Below are 17,709 nucleotides of genomic sequence, written 5' to 3'. Positions count from 1 at the left end.
GTTTGAAAAATAAAAATGGGAAATTTTTAATTTGACGGAGATTTATAGACTAGATTGATTGGAAACATTAGGAATAGGAATTTCTTGGTCGAGCCCCTTACGCCCAGAGAGGACTTATTTTGTAAATTAAGTTTGTTTTCAATACACTAGTTTTCGTGGTCCGCTTGACCAATTAATTAAATTAATTAAGGTTTTAGTTGAGATAAAAAAGTCAGTGTCACGAGCGGGATTCGAACTGACGACCTTCGGCTAGATACGCCGCTGGTCTACCACTTGAGCTGTTGTGACTTCGATCCACTCGGACACTAACTTCCCATCTCAACCCCACCTTTTGAATTTTCCCTCCTATTTGCCGTTAAGCGGACCGCGAAATCTAGTGAATTTAATAAGTTAAAATGAAGTATATCTTCACTAAAGCTCTCCGTGGCCATTTCATTTGTCGCCGAGAATCAAATAGATTATAAGCAAAAAGGAGCGAAAATTCAAAAGGTGAGGTTGAGATGGGAAGCTAGTGTCCGAGTGGATCGAAGTCACGATCGCTCAAGTGGTAGAGTAGCGTATCTAGCCTTACTCGTGGGTTCGAATCCCCCTCGTGACACTTACTTTCATTTCATTCAGGCTTTGTAAGTGATGAGTGTTTATGCAGCGTATTGTGTGCATCCTTTTATCATCGGTGAATGTGTTGAAATGTTAACATGCTCATGAATATCTGAAGTGCATGTCGAAAAAAGAAATGTACCAAGTGTGTTCCATGGGAAACACCCTCCCTAACGCTTATCGAAGATGAAAATTCATTTAAAAAATATATTCTATCATATAAAAAATAATCAACAACACATTTGTATTGGACTTTATTTTAAGAATGATACAAATTTGTACATTCAATATAAGGGACCTTCATACTTTGATATAAATAAATATTTATCAGGTTTACATCAATATTATGGTCCAAAAAAATAAATTCATTTATGGAATACCACATTTATCATTAACAAAAGTAACAACATAATAGCCTTAGTTTTTTTTTACATTTACATAACGGTAATTTTATTTATACATCAACTTAAACTTATCAGAATTACCTCCACAATGAGAAATTAATAAAGAAAAAGGTAAATTAGGGTGTGTATGAAATAAAAACAAGTTTTACCTAATAGCCCGAGTGTATACGTATTAAGTAAGGCAACATTTTCAGTAGACTACATGACTACAAATTGCTACATTAACTCTATATTATATATATGTGGGATGGTGAGCCCATGAGAGCCCATGTGAACCACAACCCCCTCCCAGAGATGACGAAGTGATGTGACAATTGATAAGATATAGAAGGATTAAAAACAGGTTATACAGAATGAGCCACATGGTCGGCACTAGGCAGTAGTTGTAATGAGTCAGTTATAAGTGGGTTGTAATAAAATAAAATCTTTCCTTGCTTAGTATTAAATTGCGTAGACTTAAACCCACCCCTCCACAACCAAAATTTGGCCGCTTTATGAAAAAAGAATCGAACTGGTTTGGTCGAGTGCCCGCGTTGTGACCACAGTAGTTTCTGAGTTTTTCCTCAGAATAAACGTACTCTGTGTGTGACCGGTGCTTTGAACTGTGCTAAAGTAAATCTACCGAATTTGACCCCCTCCAAAAAAAATCCGCCGAAACGACGATCGAAACTACCCGACTTTGACGATAATAAGGAAGCTTTCGGAGTTCTTGTCACAAATTTTCATGCAGCATTCTATCAGGCCTTCAAGGCGATGATTTCCCGATTACGAAATGGATAAAAGAACTCGACGAGACTTCTGATTTGTTGAAATGGTCCGATCTGGAAACCTTAATATTTGCCAAGAAGTGTCTTAAGGACAGCCAATATATCGGGCGGAACTTTGGTCGCCAGCAGATCCTTGGCTCATCCTCATAAAAACCATGGTGTTGGGCACAAGGGATTCGTCCATGTGGAATCACTGTAAGGAACCGCTTTGCGGTTTGTCAAGAGGGTGTCAAATTTCACCTCTTGGGGTAATTTTGGAGACAGATTGAGGAATGAATTCGAGACTGTGATTACACCCGACGAAATTCTCCGGACCTTACGACATAGGAAACAAAAACAAAGCAAACGTATAAAAATTTATAATCTCAAGCTGGTGAAAAGAATTTATTGACCCGGAACACGGCGGTAAATTCCAGCAGGCAGCCTTAAAGTTTTATCCACTGTTTTATATGCGGGAAAAAGATCACAAGTCAATGAATGATGGTCGCCAAAAAGTCAAAGGGACAAAGTGTTTTATGTGCCGGAGTTTTGGACGACATCGAGCCTCTAATTGTTCTGAATCTAGGTAAAAGTAGTCCAAAAAAAATTAAAATAAAATTATTGCAAGAAAGGAAACTGTTTTTTGTCCAAAAATCAAATTTTTAATTTTCTGACTCGATCAGCTTCCTTTTCATGTAATGGGTCATGTAATCAAGTTATTAGGTGAATAAATTTTTCTGAAATGGAATAAGCGTCCGTATGGAAAATAGAGAAAATCGACAGGGAGTGGTTAAATTATTAAATACAAAAAATTAAATGAGCGATAACGTGATCGCATGGACCGAGCAGCAGGTCGCCGGGGTTTACCTACTAAGGTATACTATACTAGGTATACAACTAAGGGATAGGTAAATTAGTAAAATAGGTCGGTACAAGGAATAGTATGGAATACAGATTTTTAAATCAAAAAATCATTAAAGAGCGATATCCCTTATCTCTTATCGATGTCCAGTTGGGTAAATTGCCCGACAAGAACATTTTCTCGAATATAGACTTCAAGAACAGTTTTTTCATGTACCCGTTTGTTAAATACACCACATTTGTGACGTCCACAGGACACTTCCAGTTTTAGAATGTTCCATTTCGCTTTGCAACTCCCCAAGTGGCTGGGTGAAATTTATTACTAATCCATATATGTTGAGCAGTTATAATTGACCTATTAATTATGTCAATTAATTATATTTTTATCTAAGCGGGATTTGAACCCACGAGTGCGTTTAGAGCAGCAGTATTGAACCGAAGGACGTAGATCCCGCTCATGACTACTAACTTTTTCAACTCAACCGAGACCTTAGATAAAATTATAATTAATTGAAATATTAATACGCTCAATTATGTTTTTCAAGATATACGGATTAGTAATAAATTTCACAAACACACTTGCGGAGTTGTACAAGCCAAATGTAACCTTGTAAAACGAAGTGTCCTGCGGATGTCACAAATGCGGTGTATTACGGCTGTTTTCTCCAACGGGTACATGAAACAACTGTTCTTGAAGTACACAGACAAGAAAATGTTATGAACAAAAGAATAATTAATTAAAATATTTATTACTAATGCTTTCCTGAATTTACGTTTTGAGATAGAATGATGTACTTCGATGATATTATAATACCGGGTAAAAACGAAGGAGACGCAAAATAAAACTTGCAACGTGCCATTGCTGCAGAGATTACGCAAAGGTCTAGATATAAATTGGAAAAAGTGCCGATTTTTCTACAAATCTGTGAAATACCGTGAACACGTGATTGGAAACATCACCTTCCAAAACGGACGTCATGAAATTTCTGGAGCCGACCACATATCGTGCTTTAAAGAGCTTTCTTGGCTTCTTGGCTTAACAGGATACTGTAAGTTGTAATGTTCATCAGCGGGTACTCTACCTTTAATAGCTTTGACTGAGCTGCTGAAAGGTAACCCGGGCGGATCATCGACCCTGAACGAATCACAAGTGCTGCTTCCGAACAACTGAAGAGCTTTCGTTACAATCTGATTTGACTTTGTACTACCCACATGCAGAGTCCAAGGACGGACTCCTGCAAAGACGGCTTTGCTTCAAAAGTATGCCGTTGACGGACAATTCCACCCGTTCACTTCATGAGCACAAAACCAACGAAACTCAGAAATGACCTGCTAAAGGATTAGCTCTAAAATTGTGATAAACTTTGATGAAAGGTGAATCGTTCTCGAAAGCACCCCGCTAGGCAATGCTCCTCGACGAATTAGATTACACTTTAAAACACCGAGCCGGATAAAGAATGAAGCATTGCGATTCCTTGAGACGATATCATGCGATGCTGCACGTTTCGTATGCACCGCTTGATAAATTGCGCAATGATCAAAAAAGCTAACGTGAAAGTTCTCGAAGGCCTTATGAAGGCTATCTTGTGGAAAATGGACTGTTTTTCATGAAAAAGAAGTTGAAGGGGGACGTCCGTGGCCGCAACGGTTTAGGCGTTGACACGGCGCTCATCACTGTATGGTGAAGGTCCCGGGTTCGAATCCAGCGGTCCTGCATTCGAACCCGACATACAAATGGGTTTCTTGGGGGTCCAAAGAAGCATGGCATTCAAGGCAATACAAAATGCTCACGGGAATGGACCTTTTGGCGTTGTCAAGACAATTAATATGAAGGAAACTCAGAAAATGTGAGTTCCAAGGTAGAGAATTATATCTGTTTTCAGTATTAGAAATATCGACCACTTTTTCAATCAAGAATACTCTGAATCAAGGTATGACTTGAAGAAAGCAAATTTAGTTGCTTCTGTCAAGCTTTTGGCCTATTTTAAGGTCATCATCAGGGCGATAAGCCTATTTGTTAACCTAACTTGACGATCACTGGCGTACCGCGTGGTAATGGACATGTAGAGAGAAACAACGAAATTGTTTTACCATTTAAACATCTGAGCAATGACGAGCCAGATAAATAGTGTAAGCATGTCGGAAGAATACAGATGGCATTAAATGACTCTTTCCACAGAACTACCCTTATGAATTCATTCAAGCTACCAATCAGGACAGAGTAAGCCGGAGAATCAAAACATGACGGAAATTTTAAACAAAACAGTAGCCGACACAGATTCACAAGAACGTTAGTACCTCTCACGTGATGCACAAAAACGAATTTTGGAAATGAAGCACAAACCGAACAAACATAGGGCTCAACCAGCGAAAACCTACAGTGAAGATCTGGTTGTGATTAAGTGTTTATGTGTCAAATGTAAGACGAAATTAATAGGGCCAAATTGTGTACTTCAATGAACTAGTATCGACCGATATCGGCTGAAAAGGACCGGAGGATCTGACGGGCCTGGCACACCACATCCAGCGTTAACCACCAACACCTTGGCTCGGAAGACGATGACAGCAGTTCGGGGCCTACCTAGGAGTGCTAGTGCTAGGATAGCCCTAAGATGGTGAGAACCCCCCCCCAGTATCACATAGTGATGTGAAAATTATACGAGAAAGTCTAACAGTTCGGAGTCATTATGAGGCAGTGTTGAACTGAGTTGAAATCAAATCAAATCTTTCTTGGTTAGTCTTAAATTGTGTTAACCCCAACCCTACATTTATATAATATAGATGATATATACTTTTTTCAGTAAACATAAAAAAAATTGTCTTTAAATTATATTTCTTCAACATTTTTTCTCTCAGTAGTTTATAACAATTTGTAAATATATTATTCAGAACAGAAACATAGTTATTGAAATTTCTGACCTAAAAGCAATTTATTTAAATGTATTTGATTGCCGACTTGTGTCCTGTTACAACACATCTTGTCCTTACATTTCTAATATGTTAGCAAGAATGTGCTTAAGCTAGTTTCAAAATTTGTATTACAATTTTGTTGTGGTAGGCTGTAATAGCGTAACAAATTATGACAAGACTATACATATTCTATTCTTACCTAATTACGCAAGCATTTTTTTTTAATGTTATATCAATAAATATCACATACTTATTATTAAAATTAAAGTCCTTAATGAGTTTTTTGTTTAAATTTCAAGTTTGCCTAGAGTAAAGTTAATCATTTTTGATATGATTTTAAATTATAATTGTTTTTAAATTTAAATGCCACATCATTAAATTGTAATATACCTAATTGTAATAAATATTGAAGCACTGATATGGAGGTGGAACGTGTTAGAGCATATTTTTATTTCAATTTATTTGGTTTTTTTTGCAGATTAAGTTATTTTCTATATCATTGTTGTCACAAATTTAAAATGCCAAAAATAAAATAGCCATATCAGCATTAACCTATAAGCTTTTTTTTAATTCAGTTATGTTTATAATATTTTTTTAGGTAAATACATTTTTTTTTTACATTGTAGTAGTTATTAAATTCCAGTAACTGGGTTCTGTTCTCTTGGCTTTTTGCCTGTGATGTCAGACATCAATTTTCTTATCGTATAACAGCCTCAATTAAAATAATTTTATATTCATACATATTTGGTTGCAGCTAAATTATTTGGTTTAATCAATGGATTATTAACCTGTGAAAATTCAACTAAATGGTTGGTTATTTGATTCAAATGATATGTAACGTGGTTGTTTACACATAAATAACACCAGAAAGATTCCTCTGATATATTGCAACAAACAAATCAATAATTCTGCGGAGGAATCTGTTAATACTTTAAGACAAAACTACTTCGTCTGTTTCCTAATAGTCGTGGTATCCTTGGAATGTTTTAACAAATTTTTTAATTTAAAAATCATCAGACTCTCACTATTGTTTGTCAAAAAGCTGCAACCTACAATTATTTATAAATATTTTATCATAATTATATATATTTATATTTTATATATAATATATTGTATAAATATATGATAATTTGAAAACTACCTTCTTACAACCTGTTTTCTTTTTTTTCACTTTTTTTAAAATTTTTATATTTTGTACAATATCATAGTATATTAAATATTAAAGCTTCATTTAGTCGACTTTTATTTAAAATGTGACTTTTGTTCTGAGGTCAAAACACCTCTAAAATTCCCTCCAGTTTGACTGAAGAATGCACTACTTGTTTTACCATGTGTACACCCTGCTTTACTAAATCGGCTTGCTGCTATTCTTCGACTCGCTTTATTGTATTATTGTACAATTCATTCCATATTTATAATGTCAGAAATAAGAACATAACATCAATTCCTACTCGAAAAAACTTTGTTAATCCCAATAAAATATTAATATAAAACAAACTTGAGTTATTGTAGAAAAGTTTATACATAAATAAAATAGATAATTTATTGATAAAAAACATATTGTTTTCGTCGCCGTTGGAAACTCAATAAATTGTGAGATTTCCTCCTGGGCTCTGCATAGCGATGAACCTGTAATTTGATCCTTATTTTCTGTATCTCGGTTGCTGGGTTGGTCTGCCAGATGCATTTCGCCATTTCACTATGTCCCCCCCCCCAAAAAAAAAGTATAGGGTATTAGATAGATAAACAGATGATAAGATGATAGAATGATTCATACTTAGATTGAAAGATAGGATAGATAGAGAGAAAGATAATAGATTGATAGGATAGACAGAGAAAGATAATGGTTAGGTAGGTAGATAGAGAAAAAATATGAAAGAAAGAAGGGAAAAAAGAGAAAGAGATAAAGGGAGAGGGAGTAGGTGAATGAGGGAGAGTGAGAAAGAGAAAGAAAAAATAAGCAAGAAAGGAGGGAAGAAAGAGAAAGATATAATGGGAGAGGGAGTAGGTGAATGAGGGAGAGTGAGAAAGAGAAAGAAAAAATAAGAAAGAAAGAGGGGAAGAAAGTGAAAGAGATGAAGGGAGAGGGAGTAGGTGAATGAGGGAGAGTGAGAAAGAGAAAGAAAAAGTGCGAGTAGGAAAGATAAAGAAAGAATGAGATAATACAGGGAAAAAGAGAAAGAGTGTATTTATTGTACACAAAATAGGTTATGTACTTATGAATGATAAAGGAAACTAATTACTGTCAAACAGGAGGGCTTAACTTCCAACTACCACTTGTGTGTTGCGGAAGAGGGGTCAAACCACTCTAAAATACTTTCTCCATATTATTCACAATTAAAATCACAGACTAAACAGGACCGCTAGTTTGGCAAATACAAACCGGATGGCCTAACCTCTCTGTTCATCCACATTTTTGACCATTATCTGTTCACAATCTGTGAGATTTCTCAGTGTAGAAGATGGCGAAATGCCGAAGTGCAACTGACAGACCTACCCATCAATGTACAAAGAACGAACTGATCGATAAGGATCAAATTGCATATTTATTACTTTAATCAAATGAATTCACTTATATAAAATTATTTTTTGTATCAAGAACATTTTCAACACATAAAGTTTAAATAATTTAAACGTTCTTATGTAAGAAAAGAGCAATTATTTAATATATACAACAAGAATATGGTCCACTCATGTATTTTTTTTTTTAATTTCAATTTTCATAAATTTGGACGGGCTTTGAGAAAGTTAAAAAATATTGCAATGTGATTAAATGAAAAGGCTCTCATAAACTTCTTTTCAAGCAAAGTAATTATCCATTTTCAATACATATTTAATCCATTAATAACATTTTAATACAGTCGTTTTTAACATATCGAAAGCTTCAACGTACTATATCTTTAATTTCTCGACATCACATGTAATATTTATTTTATGAATTAAAATTCAACTTTCGCAATAATTGATCAGAGCCTTAACAGTTGATATTATGCAATAATAAACTCTTTATCATTAGACATATATTACAGTACACAAATTTTGAGTATTATAAGTATTATTAATAGTAGTAGAGATAAATCACAATTAATTTAAAAGGATGCCTATATACATTTGTGGATTTGCTCATGTAAACATTTACACCAAATTAAAAAGTTTTTTTTTTTGTTAATGAGTTTTTGTAAAAAGTAATAGGACTACTGCATCTCTATTTTTATAAGACAAGGTGTACACCGGTTTATTACAGTTTTATACAATTTATACTACATTTAATCATAAAAATTAGCAGTAAGTCATTTTGAGAAATTGTATATACTTAGCTTTTAAATCAAATAAAAATTGTATAAATGTATAAAATTTATTTTAAAATAAGTTAACCGCATTTGATATCTATAGATGAATCAATTTTCTAAATTTTGTTTGTTCTTTTTTTTTTATTTTTTTTTTCTTTGTTTTATTATGAAAATTTTCTTTAGTTATTCAAAATCATGAGCATTTTTATACACTTTCATTAATCTGGCAGACTAGCTTGTACATAAATTACTTATGTCAGTAGATACATTTAGATTTATTCAAGTCAACTTTTCAATTACATTTGTCAAGAAACTGAAATTTCTCATATCAAAAATTGTCAAATATACATGAAATGCAGTCCTACGATTAAAAACATAACATTTCAGGGTCTAATGAAATACTGAACTTAGAGGGAAATATTTTGGTTTTATAATTTTGGTTGTTTATTATCAGCTTTATTAAACAAAAAAAAATCCATTTTGTATAGATTATAGAAGCCAACATCGTAATAACAATGAATATGTAAAAGTTGAAATGATTAATGTTTCCTTAGAGTTTTAAATTAATTTATAAATTGGATATTTATTTATACATTTGTAGGGGATTAAGATTGTATATACTTAATGTGAGAGCTGTAATGCTTAGACTACTTTCTTTTCAATCGTTAGTTTAAATTGGCAGAAAGCAAATTACATCTATAGATAGAAATACGATTATATAAATTAAAGAAAACAAAATGAGGTATGTATGTGGCTAGCGTTTCCCGTCATTTTTGATATAATGTTTTTCTCGACTCTCTTTTCCATTTTTCCCTCTCTATAAGTGTTAATTGATGTTCACTTTACCTTAATTTGTAGATACGGCTAAATTCTAGCGTACTTAAAAGATCTTAGTTTTTTTATTTTTTTTATTACTTTTTCTAAAGAAAAACTACTGTATTGTCTTCTCATTTTATATGAATTGTTTTGGATTCATTGTCCAAATTGAGCTCAATGAGAGCGAATATGTTATATGCACATTCCTTTTGTTTTGAAAATATTTGTGTCAGCTATACACCTACGATTTCTCATAAATGAAATTTTTTTTAAAATCATAAATAATCAAAATCATCAATCTGAAATAAAATATTTTAAAAATTTTTTCCACAAAATAATATTTCATATTTTTATTAGTAATTAGTTAATTTAATTTTTTTTTGTAAATAGAGAATTTGAGATAAAATTGAAGCTTTAAAAATCCACCCTTTGATAGTAAAAGATTAAAAATTTGAGTTTACATTATTTACTTGATGTTAGGAATGTACAACTATGCAGCGCAGATTTTAAATTTAGAAGAAGGCGTATCTTAATAGGTGAGATCACCGCCTGGACTGCGCAATGGAGGGGCTGTGGACGGCTGTCATCTACTCCTATGAGCCGGGGTGGTGCCTGAAGACCGCCTCGGCTTGGCTTGACATCATTCCATCTCAATGTTGTCCACAAAATGTGATCTCACTTCTAAGTGAGCAGCAAGGTCTAGAACTAGGTGCTGAAGTGAAGGGTGGTCCAACAAATCTGCTTCGGGTAAGGCTGGCTGGCAGCGTGGCCTCAGCTGCCGACTCTACAAATTGAATTTTGAATTAAATAAAACTCAATATACCAAAATTTGATAAATTCCTAGCATTGTTATAATTGGTTTTACAAATAGAAACAAGACTTTACCTTAAAGGACCGGTGCAAATGAAGAGCTATATCACAGAAAATGTATCGAAGGACTAGAAGTCTAAGGAAATCATCACCAAAAAATTGAAGATAAACAGGATCTAGAACAATATAGAAAATAATATAGACATTTATCCAATTGATATTTCTAGAGGCAAAAATTGTTACCTATTCTACTACGAGTCAATAATCGGCTTGCCTCAGTAACAAACCTATCTATAAACGATTGGCATCGCTCCCAGTGATGTATCGGGACACTTGGGATATTACAAATGTAACAAAATGCTGTGAGCGGGCTGTGGAGGAACATTGTGAAAAGGTTCCCGTTGTGCTGTTGCTCTGTGGACAAAGTATAAATTATTAAATGTTGTCTTGGTTAGTTCATCAAAATTGACAGAAGTGATTTTTTTCTGATGATTGTTTAGATCAGTGGTTCCCAAAGTGGTGCCTACGAACCCTCAGGGGTCCCCGGTATCATTCAGGTGTCCGTGGAAAATTAAAATTGATTTAGGGGCTTTGAACAACGTCAGGGGCTCTACACAAGGTTTAATATAAATTTGGAGATCGTGAGATGCGGTCTGGTATGATGTAGGTTTTAGAAAAACATTTTCTTTATCGTTCCAACATTTCAATCTTTATTGAGATCATCTTCATGGCCTGGATTTATAAACATTGTTTAAATTTTACATGTAGGATGTGAAAAAGAAATGAATTTATATAATGCAAGAAATTTTAGATTCAATCAAAGTATTTGTACTCAGTGTTTGTTTTCTGTGTAGATGTGTCATTCTTGAGTGTCGTGTTGAGAGTTCCAGTGAGTTATTGATGATATTTACACTTTCAACACTACATTCATACAAATAAATCCATTCATACACATAAATACATCCATACAGTACACTCATTCCGTTTGGTCTGTGGAGTACTTGATATTCCTCCATCGACCTAAACTCAAACTAATCTAGATTGGGGTCGATGAAGTACTTTTATAAATATTCCGCCATCGACCCTGAACACACGCTCTTACGCTCTCATCGTTCGAGGGACGATGATGACGTTATCACCCTCACCCCTCGCCATTCACGCTTATAAATACATGCACTCAGACAAAACATATAGACACAGCACATAAGACATATTATATACAATAAAAAACCACAATTTCCCCTAAAAAGCAGAACAGGGCACCCAGAAACCCGCTGCAGTGCTCGACTACCATTTTCAAATTGGTTCATTAGCATATTTGACCAGGTTTTGGAGATTTTAAATGAGATCGTTTTGCATGTAATTATTTTTTTTCTTTACTGTCTTTTTGCCTCAGTGATTTTCTATGGCACAAACACACACACAATAAATATTCATTTATCATCATGATTGGTTGGATGAGGTTATATATGTGATATGTTTTATTTATTGGAACAAATGTATTATTTGCATGAATGGAGAAGCTTATCGACAATCCGAGGAATATCGTGTACTTTGGGGTAGTGTGAATGAATTGTGGTGTATGAATGTAATTTATTAGCGTGAATGAAGCGGCTAACTCCAAATTATTCTGTGGTGTATGAATGTAACTTATTAATATGAATAGAGGGACTCATCCCCAATTACACCGAGGCATATCGAGTGCTCTAAATCGCTAACTAGACCAGTGTTTTTTATTTATGTATGTGTTTGTTATTTGTGTAATTTTATCCTTAATTTACAAGGCCTTGAGGGTCAGAGAGGTTAGAAATAGGATAAAGAAAGAAAGTCAGTTACCGTTATATCATGCAACATATAAAATTGTCTGAAGAAACTTTAAAAGAAATTGTAAAGATCAACACAGGAAAACAGAAAAAGCATTGAGGGAATTGAATTTTAATGTTTGTATATTTACTCTAAATAAAGGTTAAGTTCCAATCTAAGCAGACATGGCTGATCAAAGAGTGCTCACTCATGTGCGAACGTGTCTAACAAGCCCAATGATGTGCGAGGTTCGATCGATTTTTCTTCCTCGCATATTTACACCGGTGATATATAGTTAATGCGTTTGGCTTTATTAGAATACATAGTACGATATTGGCATGCAAGCTCACCATGAAAATTTGGAGGGATATCCTGCGGGGACATTAATATAACCAACGGCTGTCCAAAATATCTTGGAAGATGCTGGAAAACGAAGCTGTTGTCTGAGTCTACTATCACAAAAAACGGTTTTCTCGTAAATGGATAGAGATCTCCCGGATATAAACTGAAACAGTAATAATAATAAAATAACAAATTAAGGGAAAATTTAGCTTTTTTTAAATATGTCTTTAAAAATATACTGACCAGTGCATATCTTTACAGTGAATTCCTTTCTTATTTGAATGATCTTGTTCTCTCTTGCTATTTGTGATAACACCTCCTAAGTCATAGCCCACTATTTGATAGATAAATAATATTAATTATAATACAATAAATTTTTTGTGGATATTTAGACTCACTGTCTTCAGGATGTTTTGTCGAGCTGAAGCAACCGTCAGCAGAGATATACAAAAGTAGTGCTCCATTTGCTGGCAATTCTTTAAACCCTGAAAATATTATTTAATTATTGCAAACAAATGAAAACAGTCAGATTGTACAAACTATGAAAAATTTGATTAAATTATTTAAAGAGCAAATAATTTTTGTTTTAATAGCTTTATTTATTTATTAGCTATGACTAAAACCCAATTTAATAAATAGATAACATCTTCAATAATTTTGAAATATGTAATGTTCATAAAATGGTTTATGTAGAATTAAAAATAAATGACAAAATGCAAATGATGATGAAAAAGAAAAGAAAAGAAACAAACAAAATAAGACAACAATTAATGTGATTAATAAATCCAGGGGTTTGGTTATCTTTTTTTTTTAAATATATGCCTCAACCCTTATGGTGTCGGTGTTTTTGAAAAAAGTCCACTTGTAACTGTCGGGCTTATATGCAGGGCCGCTGGATTCAAAGCCAGGACCTTTACCAATTATGAGTACCATGGCTTGACCATTGTGGCAACCAACGTCCCGATTATCTTTGTGATTTATTAATTTAATGTATTGTTAAAACTAAGAGTTACGGTAAAAAGAATCACAAATTTTTTTTATAGAAACATTTCATTCAATGTTAAGCCCAAATAAGTTATCAATGGATGTAGAATTGGGGTGAAAGAAAGTTTATATATTTTTTAAGTTAAGAAACAAATCATTGTCATGATACCAAGTCCAAGGTTATAGACTTTCAGATCGTTGGCAAAGAGTGAAAAATTAATATGTGGAAAACCAATTATCATTTGTAAGCTTAAAAAAAGAAAGGCCTAAATAGCGAAACTTGAGGAACTCCGGAGGAGACAGAAATGTGCTTCGGAGACTATAAATTTATTATGAATATATATTATGAATTTGACAGCCTGATTTTTACCAGTTAAATAAGAATAAAACCATTTCACAAGAGATCAATGGATTTCCAAAATAAGGAAGTTTGTTAATCAGTTTATCACGGTTGAACAGACTGAAAGGGCTTAGAAAAATCAAGTTTACTTTAGTCCTGAAATAAGATTCAATTTTATTTTTAATGAGAGATTCAAGCAATTGCTTATTTTATAAAATGTGATCTATAAGATAAATTTGAATATCCTGAAACTGAATTTAAGAACATTAGGAAAAGTGCTAATAATTTTATTAGTTATTAAACAAATCTGACTATATTGGAGCTAATGTTACATTATTATATTAAAAGAGGAAGTATTTTATCAGGGCCAGGACATTTTTTTAAAATCTAACTCTTAACATCTCACCCTGAAGTTGTACTAATGACAAATTTACACAATTAATGTTGTAATTGATATTTTATAGTTTCAATAATATTTACGTTTATTAGAAACAAGTATTTATTTGTGTCTCTTGTTTTGGATTCTATTCAGGAGTCAATACAAAATTAATTGTTAATTTTTTTTTAATACTAAGGTAGAACAGAAAAACCATAAAATATGGTCAGCATACCTGAAGCCAAAAACACCATAATTTGACTATATGTTGGTTTATATAGGAGGTATTTATGCGGGTTTTCCCTTTTGGCTGGACGATCACCGTTTTCCTGGCACATGACCATTGCAGGATAACCGACTCCCCCCTTGGCACTTGATACTGAATAGCTTTTTTCCTTTAAAAATAGTAAGATGTTAGGCTATATTTTTTTCCGTTCAAAATATAAAATTTTAACTTACAAAAGGCACTCTGCCAGGGCCAGGCGATTCGTATAAGTGGTTGTAATCCTCCTGAGGTTCCCTTTCTAGAGTCTGGAGCATCCTGAACATATCCATGGTAAGTTCGCTGAACTTTACCTGAAATTTTAAGGTATAAATTTATCGCTTCCTATCCAACGTCGAGAAAACAACTTTTCACCTGGTCAGTACAATTGCCAATAATCACAATTTCTTGTAGTGATAGGTTCATAATCGTCGATTTTTCTACAGGTGGGGTTGTAAGGGGACTCAGCCTGAAAATGCAAAAAGCAAAATTAAATTGCTCATTAAAATAACATTCTAGGTACAGTATGCTTGATCACCTATGAGATAACACTATTGTGTTAGAGTCGGCATGAAGTACGCTTACAATGCCATCAGCCTTAATAAAGCTTTTGATCTCATCAAGAACCAAAGACCACTCCAGTTGATCATCTGGCTCATAAGTGCTAGTATAATCCACAATTTGTTTATCTAATTCCTGCAGAACAAAAAAAACCCACCAAAGATCTGGTTATTTCATGTATTGATATATATGTTTGTTTTGAAATGAAATAATATCATATTGGGTGAAAATTTTGGAATCGATTTATTATTGTTGTTTCTAACTCAATATTTGATTAAAATTTTATTGTATTATAGATGTTTTGACAGTTTATAATTATTACTTTTAGCTAAAAATGTTTTATGCTTGAAATGGTATCATGTTTATTTCTACATTGATTTAAAATCAAATTAAAAGTAAAATATCTTATGTATGAGTATGTCTAGTAAAGTTAAAAACCAAGTTTGTCTACTTACCATAACTAAATCTCTAACTAGTTTCATTTTCTTCAAAAGCAGACAAACGACAATGAACCTTGCATAATATCGTAGTTTCTTCACCATAAGATCAGATCTGTAACGCATAGCACTGTACAGAAACTGGGTTATTCGTTGTACTTGTGAAATATTGGAATTCTACTTGTAAATCATTAAAGTATTAGTTATTACCTGTCTTCTTTCGAAGCCCTTGAATAATACGCTCTACCTCGAATCGCCGAATAAAATGAAAACGCTTCGTTTAAATAATTTGTTTCACTTGTTCTCAAGCTGGAAACAAATAATGAGCGTTATTTACTTTTTCTGGAGTTGGAAAAAGGGTTTGGAAAAAGTTGTAATGGTGGGTTATTAAAGAAATGTGTCAGACAGGTCGTGTAAGAGGAACATGCTGTTCACAAGTTATAAAGAAAAGTTTATATGAGAGATGCATGGGTGGGAATATCTATAGCAATAACATGGCCAACTTTTCAAAATGGAACACTGTAAATACCAGGGTATTGCATGGAAACAGAAAACATTTCATTTACAATAATTTTTTTTTAACTTTGGCCAATGGTTTGGATAGAAATTGTGGATGAGTGAGGTATATAAGTGGAAAATAAATCTTACTAGTAGTGATAATAGAGCTGACCAATTTTTGACGCTATTTCTCCTATTTGCCACCTTTTGAGACCGTACTTTGTATCTAGAATTTGTCTGAAACAAAACGTTAAAAATTGAGTCGGCATGTTAACGACTGGCGAACCCTCGTCGTACCTATGTTGCTGTTGAAATTTCCACAATTTAGTATAAACGTCAAAAGTCCTTCCGAAATATGTTTGCCATTGTTTATGACCATACTGAGGAAGATCCCTGCAAATAAGTAGTCTTAAGAGTGAGTGTTCCAGGGCGATTTAGAGAGAGATAGAGGGAGTAAATTAGGTGTTGAAAAAAAAATGTTTTGAAAGGTCTAGGATAGAGTCGGGCTAGGCTGGCGTGCCGGAAAAGCCGATTTCCGCTCCTGGGCGCTTATTAGCGTTATTTTTTTTTCCACAAAACGCCCGCATCATCTTTAATATGTTTGTGAAATGTTTATATCAGGGATGTATACTGTAGTAATAATATTTTTATTATTAATGTAATTACAAAGTGCAAATTTTGAATTTTTTTATTGCCTTGGGAAAGTGATAATAAAAAGGAATGTATTGCCAGCTTAAACAAAGCGACTAAGGGGAAAGCACAGTAAAGGGAAAACTCACCGTAGACCATTGAACAGGTTTTTAGATTTGTCAAGAAGATGGCAAAATTCTACAACAATTTTTCTTTCATGGTCATCCATGGCGGCCATTTTGACCACCATTTCTAATTTTATATTGTTTGAAACATAAAGAATGCTACCGAATTTGCCTTGTGGCCACTAACCGACCATGATAACACTGCCGTCGCATTACATGGCCCTAACACGAATGCTGTCTCTGAGAGGGTGGTCGGGAATCATACCTCCCGATTTCGCCCGAACGCACTGGGCGAAAGCATATCCCCGGATGAAAGTGTCCTGTGGTCTAACTAGTCACTGCCTGTCCGGGATCGGCGACAAAAAAACTTCGCAACGAGAACGTGTCGACTGGGAGGGTTCTCTAGTGTACTGTATTGATTGGCATTTTGAATGAGGCCTTCGAAGCTCCCGGTTCCTTCGTCCACCCCCCGCCAGCAAGCGCTACGGCCACAACCCCCAAAACTGCTGCCACCCCCGCTGTTTGCCTCCCACGCACGGGAGACCACAACTTCGATTATTTTACAACAGAATCGTCGGAAAGGCAGCGATTTATATATCTAACAAAAATTCTATAATTTAAATAAAATCTAATTTATTTTTCATATTTAAAACGTGTAGTGTAGCGTTTTGCAATGATTGCACCTTAACTATCTCCTTGGCGGTGTTCTGTATCGTTCGAACACCGCTCTAATACTATTTTACTCTAAAAATGTAAAAAAAACCTTAATCTTAAGTTGCCCAGTATTATTGGAATGTGCTGAAAATGTGCAATTACTGCCAAAGTGGACTTACTCGATTGTTTCTGTCATAGTTTCTATAATAGATTATTTTTTAAATTGTACCTTTTCTGATTGAAACAATAGACCATCTAAAGGT

At 33.9% G+C, this 17,709-nt stretch overlaps 2 protein-coding genes across 6 annotated transcripts in view; one reads left to right on the top strand and one right to left on the bottom strand.

Annotated features, from left to right (window-relative positions):
- Nucleotides 1-17,709, top strand: part of LOC106661724 (DNA-binding protein D-ETS-3-like) — a 248,056-nt gene that overhangs the window by 46,453 nt on the left and 183,894 nt on the right. The gene's annotated exons all lie outside the window — the stretch shown is intronic.
- Nucleotides 9,983-17,250, bottom strand: LOC106661714 (protein SCAI). 2 transcript variants are annotated; one of them, XM_014385264.2, is made up of 15 exons: nt 16,817-17,250; nt 16,335-16,430; nt 16,188-16,274; nt 15,750-15,848; nt 15,558-15,669; nt 15,080-15,237; nt 14,917-15,010; nt 14,739-14,855; nt 14,515-14,674; nt 12,978-13,064; nt 12,823-12,913; nt 12,588-12,742; nt 10,678-10,848; nt 10,510-10,610; nt 9,983-10,408 (listed from the first exon to the last, which is right to left on the bottom strand). In XM_014385264.2, the coding sequence occupies exons 1-15, from the start codon at nt 16,915-16,917 to the stop codon at nt 10,265-10,267; spliced, it is 1,773 nt and encodes a 590-aa protein (XP_014240750.1). In that variant the 5' UTR covers nt 16,918-17,250; the 3' UTR covers nt 9,983-10,264. The 2 variants fall into 2 exon arrangements, with proteins under 2 accessions (XP_014240750.1, XP_014240760.1); XM_014385274.2 differs by having other exon boundaries at nt 15,558-15,654.

The sequence above is a fragment of the Cimex lectularius genome, unplaced genomic scaffold (genome assembly GCF_000648675.2).
Source record: "Cimex lectularius strain Harlan isolate CLEC.00 unplaced genomic scaffold, Clec_2.1 scaffold317, whole genome shotgun sequence".
Classification (NCBI taxonomy): domain Eukaryota; kingdom Metazoa; phylum Arthropoda; class Insecta; order Hemiptera; family Cimicidae; genus Cimex; species Cimex lectularius.
The sequence above is the reverse complement of the archived record's forward strand: the minus strand, read 5'-3'. Positions and strand labels throughout refer to the sequence as shown.